The following is a 16,861-nucleotide window of genomic DNA, read 5'->3' as shown; positions in this document are numbered from 1 at the left end:
GAACGCATATAACTAGAGTAAATCACATTTCCAAAAAGCCCTAAGTCGTAAAAAACACTTAAGGTAATTTCCACAAGGCCACATTTTGAAACACCAATTTCACATCACGTGACAACAGTATGAGGAACATGGCGATGTTTCATTTAACAAAAATATTTTAAAACAGATTGAAACACAATGTTAATGTGTATCACTTTTTCGCGTAGATAGTTTATTCTACTTTCAGTGCAAGACCAGGAGTGTGCCTAATTATTTTATAAAATAATTTATAATAACAATCATGTTGGCAATCTTCTAAATTAAATTACAAATAATTATTTGGTTTCAGGGACAAATAATTATTAATTAGAATTATTCAGGACAAGTAATTGATAATAATTATTTTTCATCAAATCATGCCTTAAAATGTCTTCTTGTAACTTTTGGAAATAGAACATTTTTAAACGCAGCAAAGCTCATGATGTGTCATAGGGCTGAAGCTTTACGTGTTTAATTACCAGCGAGCCGCAAAATATAAATGTAACATTTCCACCATACCCGTGTTTTTAATATAAATGTTCTATACCATGACACAAACAAGACTAATATGTGTTTCCTACCAGGTGACCTGTGTATATGATGTGAGACTACTGTATTCACTAATAAATCACTCTACACTACAGTTATATAAAATCATTTTATATTGGTAAACAGTACTGGACAGTATTTTGTTTTTCTGCTATTTTTTTTAGATTGAAAAAGGCTATACCGAACTATAATAAGATACATTATTTTCATCAATACAATATTTTCTAAAGAAAAATAATGCAACTGACTGTTTTTATGTGGCATTCACAATCAAAGCTTTTAAAATACCTTAAAGATATAAGTGATGAAAGAATACCAAAAAAGCTTACAGCACAATAGGTATAAACAGTGTGAAATTTCACCTTAACACTAATAGATGAGGCACAATTATTAAGAATAATAGCATTTATTTACAATAATGAGTCAAATTTGAGTCAGTTATAAATTAATTACAATTGTTTTAATTGATTTTTTCTCAATAAATAATGATATAGAATTATTTCAAATTTGTTAGTTGATTATAATTATAAAAAGTATAATTAGGCACAAGTCTGTGTGAGACTAGTGTTTTACTGTGTTTATAAGTGGTTATAAACTATAACGCACACCTAGAGAAATAATGATGTCTAATATACAGTCAGTTCTCATTTTTGATAAATGAATTGTCTGTATGAACAACACATATAGGACAAAGTCGATACAAAGTGTGAGCACGATACTGATGAAAATAATTCAAACTGTTTGGTAATGTGGTTTGATCTCTTATATATCGGAGTCCTTCAAATCGCGGAGTATCTTGGTTCGCGGCCTTTTTTGTTTGCTTACTGGTCACGCGAGATTTCCATTCACACATCGAAAATTGCGCCAGCATTTACTACGAATGTTACTCAACCATGACGATTATTCTAATTATTTAAAAAAAAAATGCGTTTTTATAAGGCAAGTGCATTAAATATTAATCTGTCATAACAATTTTACCTTTTACGTTAATCCCGAAATATAGCCACTACGAAGTCATACCCTAAAATGTTTTTATAAAAGTCCAAATTTCCTTCTTCTACTTTGTTTACATTTTATCAAAGGATAATTTTCCCTGCTTTTTCAAACTTTCTGAATAAACCTTAGCCTATCAGAAGTAAATAAAGGCCATTATTGTCTCTATCACGTTCCCAAAGTGAGCTCAATGTAATGAGATGGGAAAAGAAACACTTGACTCAATCAGATTCACTGCACTGACGTAAAAGTAACTAAAAGAGGGGAACCTTTTTTATGTCCTCACTGTGTAAGTCTTGAAAAATAGAAACCATTTCGTTGGAAATTTGAAATGTTAATGTTTTATTTTTTGTTACGTAGTGAAACATTTTTAAAGCTAAAACATTGATTAAAAATCATGACTATAAAATGACTATATTTGACCTTTAAGTCACATGATTTAAGTTCCAGAATGCTCTGATGTCATATCCGTCTTGAAAAATAGAAGCCATTTTGTTGGAAATTTGAAATGTTAATGTTTTAATTTTTGTTACGTAGTGAAAAATTTTTAAAGCTAAAACATTGATTGAAAATCATGACTATAACATAACTATATTTGACCTTTAAGTCACGTGATTTAAGTCCCAGGATGCTCTTATGTCATATCCGCGAAATCAAGGTTTTGCAGACGACTGACTTAATTTATTTGACATGACTGTTTCGGATGAATCCCACTAGATAACTAAATCGAATAAAGTAAGTTGGAATAATGTATGTGGTTGAGGATAAATGTATCTAATCAGGTATATAAACATTTTCTCATGACAACTGTTATTTATTGAGTTTGCGCTGAATTAAGATTAAGTCAGCGAATCATGGTACGCCGAGGATACTGTTGAATTTATGTTTACATAAATAGTATGCAGTATTTGAATGAAATATTTGTCAATAAACCTATAAATTTCCATTTGATTTAAAATTTTGTACGTTGAAAATACGCAGTATTAATGCTGCTTTTGTGAATTGGTATTAAGATGAAAAATAATTATATCTTAAAAGCACGATTCCTTTAATGCTGAAATATATAGGCTTGAAGAGTATAGATCTTGTTGGTTTTGTTATAATTTTCATTTTGAAGATGAAGAAAATGAAATTGTTTCTTGAATTTTAGTTTAGTAGATAATTGAATATTAATAGTCATCCAATAGTTTTTCTTCAGTTTCTGTTGAATGTTGGCACATGTTTTGTAAGAAGATCATTTCGGAATATTGCATTATTGAAATTTGTTAAATATTTCTTTAAAAGTTCATTAGGATTCATGCTTGAAAGTTATTGAATACATTGAAGTCAGTTTCCAGTATCACGTTAATATTAATGTTTTGTAAATGCTCATCGTTTGTTTTTTTTTTCTTTATAGTCAGTATTAAACTTCGAAAAAGACATTTGCCATCTTATTTCTAAAGGCAATTTTACATTTTTTTATATTTTTATTTTTATTCCACAAGGACCTAACTAGAAGTTGAATTTTGAAGTCACTTTTAATACTTTAATATTTATCTTCAAATGATATTTTATAATCATCATTTTAATTTTCTACAGTTCTATTTTAACAATTCTTTTGAAATCTTTATATAAGTCTGAAAAAGTTTTGTGCAAAGTTAGTGATACTTAAACTTTTGATTTGCATTTTCCAAACTTGAAAAACAATTGTACTAGGTGTATTGTGGAAATAAGGCGACGAAAGGTCAAACGATGAATAACATATTGCTTGATTATTTTATGCTACTAAATGAAAGAATCATTGTTAAGCATCGTATTGATATGTATGTTTTTAATGTAAAATCGGCTGTGCGATTATAACGGTCACGCTGAATCGCATATTGCTTATTATTATAATCAAAAAGCGCGAATTATTGTCCAACCCTGGTTTACAAAAAATAAAAACAAATACTTCATGCCAGTAAATGCAGGAGTCTTTTCTGAATAAACCTATGTTCCTATTGGTATATGCATGGTATAAATATATATAGTAGAGAGAATTTATACGAACTAAATCACCACCACAATATACCAGACCAATTAGGGCGCAAAGCGCCTAGCAGTTTAAAGTGATCCGTATTTACCCTAGCTTATACGGTCATGTTAGTTTCTTTCAGAAAAATATTTCTGCACATTCACGGGACTTTGTTTTTGTTAACATACTATATACATATAATCTGCATATGCAATCTTGTGTACGCCTTATCTTCCTAACCTTTCCACACAATTATGTGAAACTTCACCTAAGTAATCAATACTAACCCTAGTCTCGCATGGTGGATGCTGAGGTTTTCCTCGATATATATTCTGCAGAGTTATTGAACTACTGTTTCTTTTTATATGCTATGAACATACAGTCCACATTTTTGTGCGATCCGATGTGCGTCAAATTGCAATGTTTTAGTGTGTGCGGGGATACATTCATTACATTTAGTGATAACTCTACGTTTGACTTTTCTTTTAGTGTACTACATATACCTCTTCACTCGTACTTTTTTAAATATGTGTTATTACATTTCCAAAATGTGATGCAATATAATGATTTAAAATTGCGAGACCCCTCGCACACTGGCAGTAGTTAAAGCTCTTAACATTTGATTTGACTAACGCGGACTAAGGTCTGCTGTCCAATTTCGCATTTAATTATACGAAAAATAATAGAAAATTTGAACAAAATCGTACAGATAATTCTCAAGAAGAGGTAAATATTAATTTATGAACAGACTGATTTTGAAATAATTATTTTAAAAAAAAATAACAAATTAGTATTAAAGTGTGGGAGGATAGGGAGGGAGTACTCTTGCTTAAACAGAGGCGAGAGGTTAAGTGTTGGGAGAGGGCTGAGATTCATCGGCAGGAACGGCGTTCTTCGTTGATTTCTATTCGACTTCATTTAGTGCGAAAGGTTTCATTATTTCTGTTGATATTTACGCTTTTACATTTCAGGAAAATAATATGTAAATTAACAGCTCGTTGACCTAAAGTCTATGGAAGTGTTTTCTTGAATCCTGTAAAGAGAGATTATAAACATATCTAATAATCATAGTTACATAAGAATATATGTATTATCAAGTCCAGGTCTGGCTTATTACTAAATAGCATTCAGTCTCGCATTCTAGAGCTTTTTGTGCCCCCCATGAGTGGTGGGGGCATATAGATTTGCTCTTGTCCGTGCGTGCGTCTGTGTGTCCGTGCGTCCGTCCGAAGTTTGTGACGCGCCTAGCTCAGAAAGTATTAGATATAAATTGATGAAACCTTGCATGAGTCTTTATCATGATATGAACTTGCGCACCTCATATTTTTCGTCTGGGTTCGCCCCCTAATTTTAGAGCAATGGCCCCTGAAATAGTTAAAAATGCACATTTTCACATAGTGACACGCCTAGCTCAAAAAGTATTTGATATAGATTCATGAAACCTTGTAGGAGTCTTAATCATGATATGAACTTAGGCACTTCCTATTTTTCATCTGGGTCCGCCCCCTATTTCTAGAGTTATGGCCCCTGAAATAGTCAAAAATGCACATTTCTACCTTGTGACACGCCTAGCTCAAAAAGTATTTTATATAAATAAATGAAACCTTGCATGAATCTTTATCATGATCTGAACTTATGCACGTCCTATTTTTCGACTGGCTCCACCCCCTACTTTTAGAGTTATGGCCCCTGAAATAGTCAAAAATGCACATTTTTACCTTGTGACACGCCTAGCTCAAAAAGTATTTGAAATAGATTCATGAAACCTTGCATGAGTCTTTATCATGATATGAACTTGCGCACCTCATATTTTTCTTCAGGGTCCACCCCCTATTTCCAGAATTATGGCCCCTGAAATTTTAAAAATATGCACATTTTCATCTAATTATGTACCTCATTCAGGAAGTATTTAACGTAAATTCATGAAACCTTGCTTGAGTCTTTATGATAATGTGACCTTGCACACTTGGTATTCTTCTTGAGAATTTTAGTGTTTATTACAGAGTTGTGGCCATTGAAATAGCCAAAATAGTGGATTTTTTGTTTGTGATGCTCATAGCTCAAAATGTATATGGTATAGAATAATAAACCTTTTTCATATTTTTTAGGCTATACCCCATTAAGACTGCAAACATTTTAGTTATTCCCCCTTATTTGTGAAAAATGTAACAGTGGGGGCACACCCTGTGTCCTACAGACACATCCTAGTTGAAATGATTTATTGCCATAATGTCATAAAGATTAAATCGAGGGGTGAATGCGACAAAGTGCTAATTGCATTTCCTGAAATTTTACAGGAGAAGGAAAACATTCCTGTTGCTTTACAATTCTGGCAGCTGTTGTAATATTTGAAAATATGATTGAAAACAACTATATATATTTTTTAATCTAGTGGACTTTTTAAAGGAATGTCTGACAGGAAAGACATTTTAATCAAAATGTCACTAAGAATTTTTTCGCACTCCAAATAGATACAAATTTACAAAAAGGTAAGTTCGACAAAATTCTAAGTGATTTTATATCTTACTATGAAAGAGGTATAAAATTCACCATTTTGTACCCAGTTCTTCGTTGTGTTTGAAATCATTGAATAAGATGAACCTTACTAAAACCTTGTCACTTAAAAAATTTTCGCAGCCATTTTTGTTTACTATTAGAAAATTTTGTGAGCTCGAAAAGAGTCTAAGTGACATTATAAGTAAGCCCTTAAAATGTATAGGCCATTCAAAGTTTTTGGTTTTGAGCATATGTTTTTTTAAAAGGAAATATTTTTCATGTATATAGTAAAACAACGTGGTGTTTAAGGGCTGGACACAAGAAGTAGGACCTTTAATTTCTTTCACAGTAATCAAAAGTAGTGTTCACTATACGGAGCATAGCATAACAAATGACACTGGTTAATCTGCTGATTATATTGTCAATAATACATGAAAATATTTATAACATTAAATACAGAAACAATACATATCTATAAAGCTTTTTAAACTTCAGTAATATCTCAGACTCATAATTACACTGAACAATGGCTAGCCAATCAGTGTATCTTTATAAATCGTATTCTTTGGCTAAATTAGTGTATCACTTTTAAGACAATTTTAAAAACCGCATTTCAGACTTTATATTTCCTAAAAGTCTAAAATTCATTCAAATATGACTAGCAGTGTATTAATCATCACAAAGTTATTATGTTAACATAACGTCAACTTGATATTTACCACCATATTTGCATCTAGAAATAGTGCTTTCAAATTTGATCCAGTATTTTACTTAATAGCATATTTGAAATGAAATATAACATTGCAAAACTGTCTAGATTATTTTACACACATACTAATTTTGTTATTTGCTTTATAGAATAATTTGCCATCATTTTCGCCCAAATTGAACTCTTCCGCAAGATGTATTACTATTTCCAGTCCCTGTGTGTATAAACAAAGGAACGTGACGACCTAACATTTGGCGCCATGAATACATGAGAAAACAGTTCCATTATATTGGTCTAAATTTTGCGACATCATCATTAGAAAGGAAATTTTTTTTTTGCAGAATTATTGATACAATCCGGTGGTTATAAGTCGTTTGAAACAATTTCGCTCGGGCTGTACCATTGTGAAAATATTACGCCTGATGTATAACCACTCATCATGTATAAATAGTATTAAAACACTGCTTTGGTTTAAATTATTTCTTTATTACTGTATCACTAGAATTAAATATTTCTAGAAATATTTTCAAATGTTGGACAGCTGGTATTGTTCAGTGTAATGCTTTGTTACAGTAAAACAGTTTTCTTTCAATAGCAAAATGTTGTGTTTTATTTACTTTAAAAAACTGTTTACAATAAATAAAGATTAAATCATCATGCATTTTCCTATTCTGTACTAAACAGTTGAGTACAGAAAAGAGTGTTTAAATTAATGTCTTTGCCCAATGAAGCTTTAATACTTATTACTTATTGAGAAATATACAGTGCAACCTCTGTAGAGCAACAAGTTTTGGGGGATATAAATATGGACTGTTATGTATGGGCTGTTGTTCTGGAGAGGTAAAATTTATAGAATATTTTAGCTTAGGAAATTGTTGATGGTGTTGTTATAGAGAGGTTTTTGCTAGAGAGAGGGCCACTCTGGAGAGGTTCAAGTGTACCTATAAGTTGAAAAGCTTGTTTAGTTTAGTTTATACTAATTTGTTTTAGCTCGATTGTGATGAAAGCTTCAAGCTTATTGGAACCACTCTCGAGTCCGCTTCCTGGAAAAACCAGTACTGGTGTCATATTAGAAGTCATGGTCGTGACCCCAATGGGACTCGAACCCACGACCCCTGGATTGAGCGGCCGACACCTTATCCACTAGACCACCGCTAAACGTTTTCAAAATGCCTCCTTATTTTAACTATACGAACTCGGTCTCCGATTTAATACTAGCTAACTCTTCTGTACTAGCAAATTACTGTTCGAGTTAAAGTAAAGAGTGCATTAATTCGAATCTTTGCAGGCTTCAGTCGGTGTCAGTTTAGTTTTAGAATGCTTTGTTTTATTAGACTCGTTCACCATTTCCTCTAAATCATTCATGTAAGTGTAAATATTGTTTGCAGAAAAGTATTTCCACACTATTTGTTTTATATTTTTATACCTCTATGACTACCGCCTTCCCTTCGTATTATGTGTCATACAAATTTATTTTATCATTATTTAAAAACAAAATATTTGGACAGTTTAATTATAAAACTCGTTCCTTCATCCTGCTAGAAAGAAATGTTTAGGAATTCTTCCATTTGAGACTGTTTTGTAAAATGCTTATGTAAAAGTTCCTTGAGACTGTTTTGTAAAATGCTTATGTAAAAGTTCCTCCGTTTTTATTTTTGATGGAATAAACCAAGCGTACTTACTTAACACATCTATTACAGTAAACCAGTCATCTATATTTCTATTGTCTGTTGAAAAACTTGCATATCAACAACATCACCTGGCCAAATTACATCAGTATTGCCAACCCCAAGTTTATATTTCATATCAATTGGTCGTTTGCCATTTTTTTTTTTTGCTATTTAGACTGAATGTTATGTTTCGAAAGGAGACAAAAATTATGTCACAATTAAATTTTGTTTAAAAAATCATAACAAAGACCTTGAATTATGCATACTGCGTCTTGTTCATTAACAGGAGGTCCATAGTCTAAAGGGCTACCAGGACCAACACATTTATATCACTGACGTGTTTTTAAGGTAAAAAAGCTACATAGCATTATGAATGTCATTTGCTCCTTCGGTACGTTTCATGATCTTTGTTTTAACATTACCGCAAGATGCACTTATTACTTTGAACATAACCTGCCGTTTTTCTTTGTTGTTTGTTGAAACATGTTGTAACGTGTTATGGAATTGTACAATCAGTAATTATTGATATCAAAAGCACGACCAAAGACAAAAAGTAACGTTTCACTGTGTCAAAACTACGTTTTAGGTTATACTGATTTTTCAGTTTACGAATATTTCAGATCCAGGAAATTTATAATAATATCGTTTCCGAATAACGCCATGTTTATAGCTCGCGTTTGATTACCATTCGGAATTTCGTTCAAGGTATAACAACGTCGTTTACGTTCGGATAAAACATCACAGTTTAAACAATAAACTTAAAGTTAAATATAAAGATTAAGATGTCAAAAATGTCCCACAATCATAATATATTCTTTTTCATCGTAAGACTGGTATCATTTTTTTATTTGTGATACAGATGTATAAACTGGTGGGGGCATCCGTCGCAAAGTTGACTGAATCAATGCAATCGCTTGCCTTTCATCGACGTGCACTCAAAGCATGGCAAGAGTATAATTCTTAATTAGAGGGAGCCATCTATATGCTTACGGAATGTCGTGCCCTCCCATTGCTGCAACGATGCCTGGTGGGCAAGTGTGATATTCTTTCTCCATAAAATGCTTGTAAAAACATCACATTACATGTAGTTATGATGGTCTGACTCTAAACCTACAAAAGCACGACATGTCTAAACAGATATAAAAAATTAAAAATGCTCAAATTATTTGTCCCGACATTAGTAATCAGAAAGAGCCTGCCTTTCTTGAAGCTTTTGGTGTCTCTTTCATTGCGTTACTTTTGGCATCAATCATGTTCCCCCGATTAACAATTTTATGCATGTATATTATTGTGTCTTTTAAGATAAGTTAAAGTTTTGAAATTAATAAAATCATGTGTAATATTCATATGTCATTAATACAATCTACTTCACATTATTAAACTCATATAGCCCGTCTGAACTCTTACGAAATTGGAGGGATTAGGTTAATGGATACTTATGCTTTCTTAAATTAATTGAAAGCTTGCTGGGTTAAAAGAAACATCATTAAAAAACAAGCCATGGATCAGTATTTGGTAAAAATACAAATGTATGATTAAAAATAAATTTTCGATGAAAGATATAAAAATGATAAGTGCCAAAATATGTTCCTATCTAGAATATAAACCCTGGAAACATTAACGCAAACCGCTTTATTATATGGGAAAATAATATAGAAGACGTAGAAATAATAGTAGAAAGAATAGTATGATTAAAGCATTACACTGTATATGACTTTAGGGTGACTTTAGGTCAAACATTGCTTTTTGTTTTGAAACGGCAAGGCAAATGTACCATTTTTCCACGCATAGTTTTTGAACGAACGTGAGATTATCCATGCTGTATCCGCTTTCAAGTCATCAAAGTTAAGTAAATAAAAAATAATAAAACAATACAAAGATGAAACTTGAATGGAAAAAGTGATAAAATGTAATACCCAAATAAAATATTATGTTTTATATAAATGAAAGGAGAAACAGTCGCTCCACTGTGAAAATGAGAAAGTCATGTCGATAACGATAGTAAATAATATTGAATATCTTCATCTCTATTGTGTCAACAAATGATAATATTGAGTAATGTCAAATATAATTATTCCAAAAAAAGTTCTACAGCTACTTTTCCTTTCTATTTCCTCCCCCGACCCCACTACTACCACCCGCCACACATTTTACCCCTTACTACTTTCCCTCGCCTCGATTATCTTCTTTTTGGCATAAATTTATATGTACTTGTTAGATTTTTGAAGCAACCCATCGGAAATATTTTTTCCATTACAGCTTCCTTTTGCTGAAGGCCTACTTTGCAAATGCGTGGCTCTGAGGCTTTATTTTTGAAGCTCCATGCTTCCGAGAAATTCACCCTTACCTATTTTGTTTTTATTTCAACAAATATATACATTTATAACTGCCAACTTATATCATGAAGACTTTGTAACATGCGTGATGAAACACTAAAGCACGTTTTCTGGGAGTGATTAGTTGCACAAAACATGTTGAAAAAAGCGACTATTTTTTTTAAGGTATTAGGCCCATAACAGAGTACCTCCTTTTTGAAGAGTATTCAATTCCTACCACAAACCTACTTTGGCTGCAATTTTCAGGTGGGGTTTGGGGGGGGGGGGGGGGGGGGGTGGCGGGGTGCGTAGGTTGAAGTCACACTGGGACCAAATTTTTTTTCCTTTATTTTTCTTTTGTTCTAGTAACTTTTTACTTCTTTCAATACTTGTTACTGACTCATTGTACAAAAGTGTAAATAATTCTTTTGATAAGTGATTTCTTGCTGTTCAAAGTGAATTTACCTCTGAAACAGAAAGGGTAGAGTTAGAAATCTTTAAAAATATTGAGTTACATGCGGTAAAAGTTCTCTATTTTGCCTTCACTCTTTCGATTACATATTGTGGAAGAAATGTAGATAGATTTTATTTCTGCCCCAAGGGTATTTTTGAATGAAGTGATCAGAATTCAAAACAGACCCGCAGGATTTGACCTTAATTTTTCAATGTTGAAATTAGAATTTTGTCTCATTAAATCCCTTTATTTAAGGTACCCCAGAAAAAAAAATGATATTGACTGTTTTATTTTAATTTTTGTAATTGTTTACCAATACTTTGATGCTTCTTTCATAAAAAATATTGGTATAATGAATTATCTGCAACGTTTTGGATGAAGGCTGCCGCTTTGAAATTTGTCTCTACTTGAGCTTGAGGAAAAACCATAAATTACACAAAATTTATAAAAATCGGCACGGTAAAAGTTTTTAAAAATTTGCAACATAGTGTGAAGCACGGTCAACTGTAAGAATATACCAAGCAAATGTCATTTTTAAACATCACTATTAGGGGCCTAATACCTTAAAAACAGGCATCGATAAAAAAAATGCAAATGACAAATTGTAAACTAGTTCCAAAAATTGAAAGCGTCATTCAGAAATTAGAAAACAGAAACTTATTGGAAAATGTTATAGCTTTGGGAAAGGAAAATCTAGACCTCTTCAAACAAAAAAAGGCAAAAATTCCCTCGAATACCTCATTACTTTTTCATTTCAAATTATGAAACACTTTTTATCATCATAAACATTGTAAAAGATTATACACTTTTTACACCCTCACCTCTTCGCCCCCATTCTGTCTTTTGTTACCCTTTTTACATAGTTATTTTCATATTATGTTATTCCTTTAATATTCTTTTAAGCGGAAAAGCAACAAAAATATAATTATTATTCTTTACATTTACAAAAGATACCAAATGATAGCTAAGTGTAATTAACGGACATTTTACCCGAACTTCAAGTTGCACAAATCGAAATGAAACAGTAGTATAAAAATGTTTTCATGTACCTTTCAAACGATTTAATTTATTGACAGAAAAGAAAACTTATTCCCTTAGTTAATGAGCTATGTGGCAATAAACGTAGTTATGAAGTTCTATATATAAGTTTCTTCTAAATATTTAATTGTCCAAATATATGTAAATGTTACGGAGGAGTAATAGTGCCATGTGCGTTTTTTGATAACTCGAAAGTTAAAAACACGAAATTTCGAATTCATATATTGCCCTTTCATCCGCAGAATTTGAACGTCTGTCTGTCCGTCAAAGGCCAAAACTGTTATAAAGAACTGTTGACTCTTAGAAAAGGAATCATCCTTCTATTAATATAGTATCGAACTCGAAAGTTAATAACACGAAATTTCGAAAAACAATATTGCCCTTTCATCCGCAAAATTTGAACGTCTGTCTGTCTGTCAAAGGCCAAAAGTGTTATAATAATGAACTGTTGCCTCTTCGAAAAGGAATATATCGTACCGAACTTATATGTATACATGAGTTTCTACTATCATACATCAAAATATGACCTACAATAGCCTCTGGAGCTACTCCGATTTCAAATTGTATCCAGACCTTCATTTACATGTATGCTATATTCAGGTGTAGGGCTAGGTTGAAAACTTTCAAGATATAGTCAAAATAGTGAAATATTCTAAAGTTGTATAATTCTCGTTCTCCTTTAATGACCGCTCCTCATAATTTTGATCTGTGCAGGTACCAGATCTTAGTCAGACTCCTAACTAACGTTTATTTAGGGTATGTCTATATTTTGTTGTCATATGGGCTCAAACTAGGTCGAACATCTTCCAGACTTAAACATGGTTTAAGCACATGGGGTATTTCTCCAACATAAAAGCTCAGCAGTCGCCATATGCACTATTACTGTGTCGTTTCGACGTGAAAGATGATAAATAAATAAACATGGTTTAAATAGTGATATTTTTATGAGCAAACGCGGCCCGGTCATCTTAATTATATTACCCTGTAGGGCTACCCGATGGATACACCAGGTACTCAATATTGGCCAGGTCCTATACATCAACGTAAACTACTGTAGGTAGTAGCTCGAAATTTTAACATTAGTAACTTGAAATTTCGAGTTAGTAATTCGAAGTTCCGAGTTAATAAATAATATTCACGCTCTTCCGTAAAATATAGTAGTAACTTACTCAGCAGTATCGTGTCATATAATTTCCCAATTATATATACATATTTCATTTTTGCAGAACTGAAATAGTTGATAGTCAAATGATTGAAATACTTCCGGCATAATTTGATACAATCGTAAATTTCTAGTGAAACGGTAACCATACCCATTCAGTAAAGCAACTCTCTTGTCGAGTCATTACTCCATAATCAGTTAGCAGTACGAAAATAAAAAACGTTACAATTGCATTAAGGAATGTTCTGTTCAATTTGGTAAACAAATGGCGTCAATTCTAACTTTTTACCGCTATCTTGATTTTTGAAGTTTATGCATTGGTCAACATTTAATAAAAGAAGGCTTTGAACTTTCTTTCCTTGTAGAATTATATGAACGAATAGACACATTTCTGAGGATCGGTTACACTTGATATGTGTATACCTAGCTTGTGGAGTTCCATGGAACCAAAAGTGATTGAATCCAAGATTGCAACTAATGATCACAACTAATGTAGTGATATAGGTCAGGAAGTAAATAATTGTATTTTAATTGTTTGCAAATATTATTCCACAATTATGTAATTGCAACGTCATTTAGCAGCCCAATTATGAGACCTAGATGTAAAGATTTTATGTTAATGTTGCTTTAGTATATATACGTACTTTTCTCAATCATTATCTAGTATGAGAAACACGTGTCAAGATATATATAGGTGTGAGTATTTATTTATCTTATGCTAACTAATAAAATACTGTATTCTATCAGTTAAATATTTTCATATTTCATCACCCACACTGTGAAAATATGAAATCTATATTTTCACACTGTGAGAGATATAGCTCCACCCCCTCATTACATTGTGTATGAATTTTTAATTATTTGCTTAAAGCAGGATAAAAATTGTAGTCGCACTTTGTTCTTTATAGTTTATTTCTCTATTCAAATTATTTTACTGAAAGAGAATTTCATAACGTAATGCAGCAAAAAATAAAATAAAATGGAACTTAATATTGTATGCGTCTTTATAACGTCACTGCACGTCTGACGTCATGTCTGTTTACGCGCGTCTGTTTCCCGCGCTGAGATTAAAAATAGTTGCAAAATGCAAATCTAAATGTAATTGAGCATAAAATAAAAAGAAAATTTGTTTGTTTTCGTGAATATGGATATATCTCACCTCGAAGTGAAAAAATTTTCACATGTTCACTCGCGCTACGCTAAAATTTTCTCAGTTCTCAGTGAGATATATTCCATATTCACTCAAACAAACAAATATCATATATATATCCGAATTGAAAAGCACAATACGGATTAAATACAGGGGAAAAAGATGTGGAGAAAGATGCTTAAGTCTTTACATTTTAATATTGTCTATAAACATTTAAAAGTCAATAAAAATAAAGAAATAAATTACCGGTTTCACTCGGATCCCGCGTTGAACGGGTGAAACCGGTTATTCATTTCTTTATTTTTATTGATTTTTAAATGTTTATAGACAATATTAAAATGTAAAGACATAAGCATCTTTCTCCACATCTTTTTTCCCATCTTTTATTTTATATATAAAATAGAGAGAGAGAGAGAGAGATACACTTACACTAAATCTTTAAATCAAGTAAACGAGACGACTTCAATTGACTTCCCAACAGTATCTAGAGGAAAAACTAGTTTCGCCTATCGGCTAATCAGTGTATACATATGTAATGTGAGTTTATTATGGGAACGACGCAATGTCAATATTAGTGGACGTAATATCGACTTTGCTTGATTCAGCGGAATGTAATTATTATACCGTTTTGATTGTTTAGCATTTAACTGTCACTTTTATCTGTTAAGTTTTGGTTTAAAGAATTTTATGAAAAGGTCGCTAACATAAGTGAAGTACAATCTAATTTCATTTTACACGTGAAACTGTGGTGCTGTATTACTATAAACATCTAAATGGTTACTTAGTTGGATGTATCTAGTTAAAAGATATTTTATTTCGTGTGCATGAATAGTTCTTAATTTATCTCCAGTTTGGCAAATATTAAATTTTCCACATTCGTTGCAATTGATTGCAAAATAATTCATATTTTTGTAACAATGTTTTGTATGTTATCACCTGCAGCTGCAGTTGCGGTTTTGAAACGTTGCTTTGCAGATTTGATATTCATCCTCTTTTTATAGTTATAGTTTAAAAGCTATTTATCAATGTTTATTAAATGAAAACAAAGGCATCAATAATGTTGAACATAATATCAAATATGAATTGGTATATGTATATTATAGAACAAGTTTTTTTATATATAATATAGAATAAGACTTTTATTTCAGTTTGTTTAGTATGACAAGACAAATGGAAGACTTGCTATATGCAATTAATCTCTGGCTTCACTGTAATTTAAGTTCAATATGTATTCCAATATGTGTGGAAAAAAAGTCAACACCAAATGCCAATGGATGCTGTGGGAAAAATGGAACTTTTAAAGCTAGTCTACAAGCAGCAGAAAATTACTGTAAAAAAGCACCTGTAAAAGTTATGAAATTTATTAAATTAAGGATGAAATATTTATTACGGTTTTTGCATGTGTATCCAAATTTGAGAGTGGTTCATCTTGTTAGAGATCCGAGGGGAATTTTTAATTCAAGATGGGTTAAACAAAAACACTCACATTGGAAACTGATAGTACAGAGTCATTGCAGAACATTAATAGAAGATCTAACATACTCTAAACAGATTCTTGTACAATATCCAAATAGGCTGTTCATTGTTAGCTATGAGAATCTGGCAAATGAACCAATACGAACAGCACAAGAAATGTTTCAATTTGCAAGCTTAGAGTTTTCAAACAACATCAAAATGTTTTTGGAAAACCAAACACTATCCAACCGAGATACTTGTAGACATTGCACGCAGAGGAAAAATTCTAGTGCAACTGCAGTAAAATGGCGAACAAAGCTTGACTCATATACAGCACAGTTTATACAAAGCGCTTGCAGTATAAGCAATAAAGTTTTAGGCTATCTTCCATTATCTGGCAAAAGTGAAATGAACAACTTTTCCATTCCGTCAAGAAAGTTAGTAGATATACAAAAGGAACTAGTATCTAACAAAAACTTGTAATAAGCAAGTTAGAAATTTTGTTAAGGAAGTGAAGAAATGTTAAAAAGTAGTCAATATAAATAATAAAAGTGGTTTAAGGTTATACTAAGGGTTTAGACCACAGCTTACTTGACGGAATAAATTACATGTATTGCAGTGAGGGACTTGAGGAATGATATTTAAAAGAAATTTGGGCCCCTTTTACAAAATTTTTAAAGGGCCCTTTGGGGGCTACAGTTTCTGTATATGAGAAGGGGTAAAAATTTTTATCAAAAAAAAATTTTCCCTTTTTAAAATTTGGATATTGAAGGAAAATTTATTAAGAAAAAAAATTTTTGCAATCAAATACTTTAAGTTCCGTACTGAACTTTAAAGGATTATCTACCCTTATTTTACC

The 16,861-nt window shown here is 31.7% G+C and overlaps 1 protein-coding gene across 1 annotated transcript in view; it reads left to right on the top strand.

The window, feature by feature from the left end:
- Positions 1–16,622, top strand: part of LOC128556333 (carbohydrate sulfotransferase 3-like) — a 61,206-nt gene extending 44,584 nt beyond the window's left edge. Inside the window, exon 3 of the mRNA XM_053541066.1 lies at positions 15,696–16,622. Within this exon, the coding sequence (XP_053397041.1) occupies positions 15,696–16,485 (790 nt within the window). The 3' untranslated portion in view covers positions 16,486–16,622. The remainder of the gene's footprint in view (positions 1–15,695) is intronic.
- The last annotated feature ends 239 nt before the right edge of the window (positions 16,623–16,861 follow it).

This window comes from Mercenaria mercenaria, chromosome 4, assembly GCF_021730395.1.
Source record: "Mercenaria mercenaria strain notata chromosome 4, MADL_Memer_1, whole genome shotgun sequence".
Lineage (NCBI taxonomy): Eukaryota > Metazoa > Mollusca > Bivalvia > Venerida > Veneridae > Mercenaria > Mercenaria mercenaria.
Note: the sequence above shows the minus strand (reverse complement) of the source record. Positions and strands in the feature narration are given on the sequence as shown.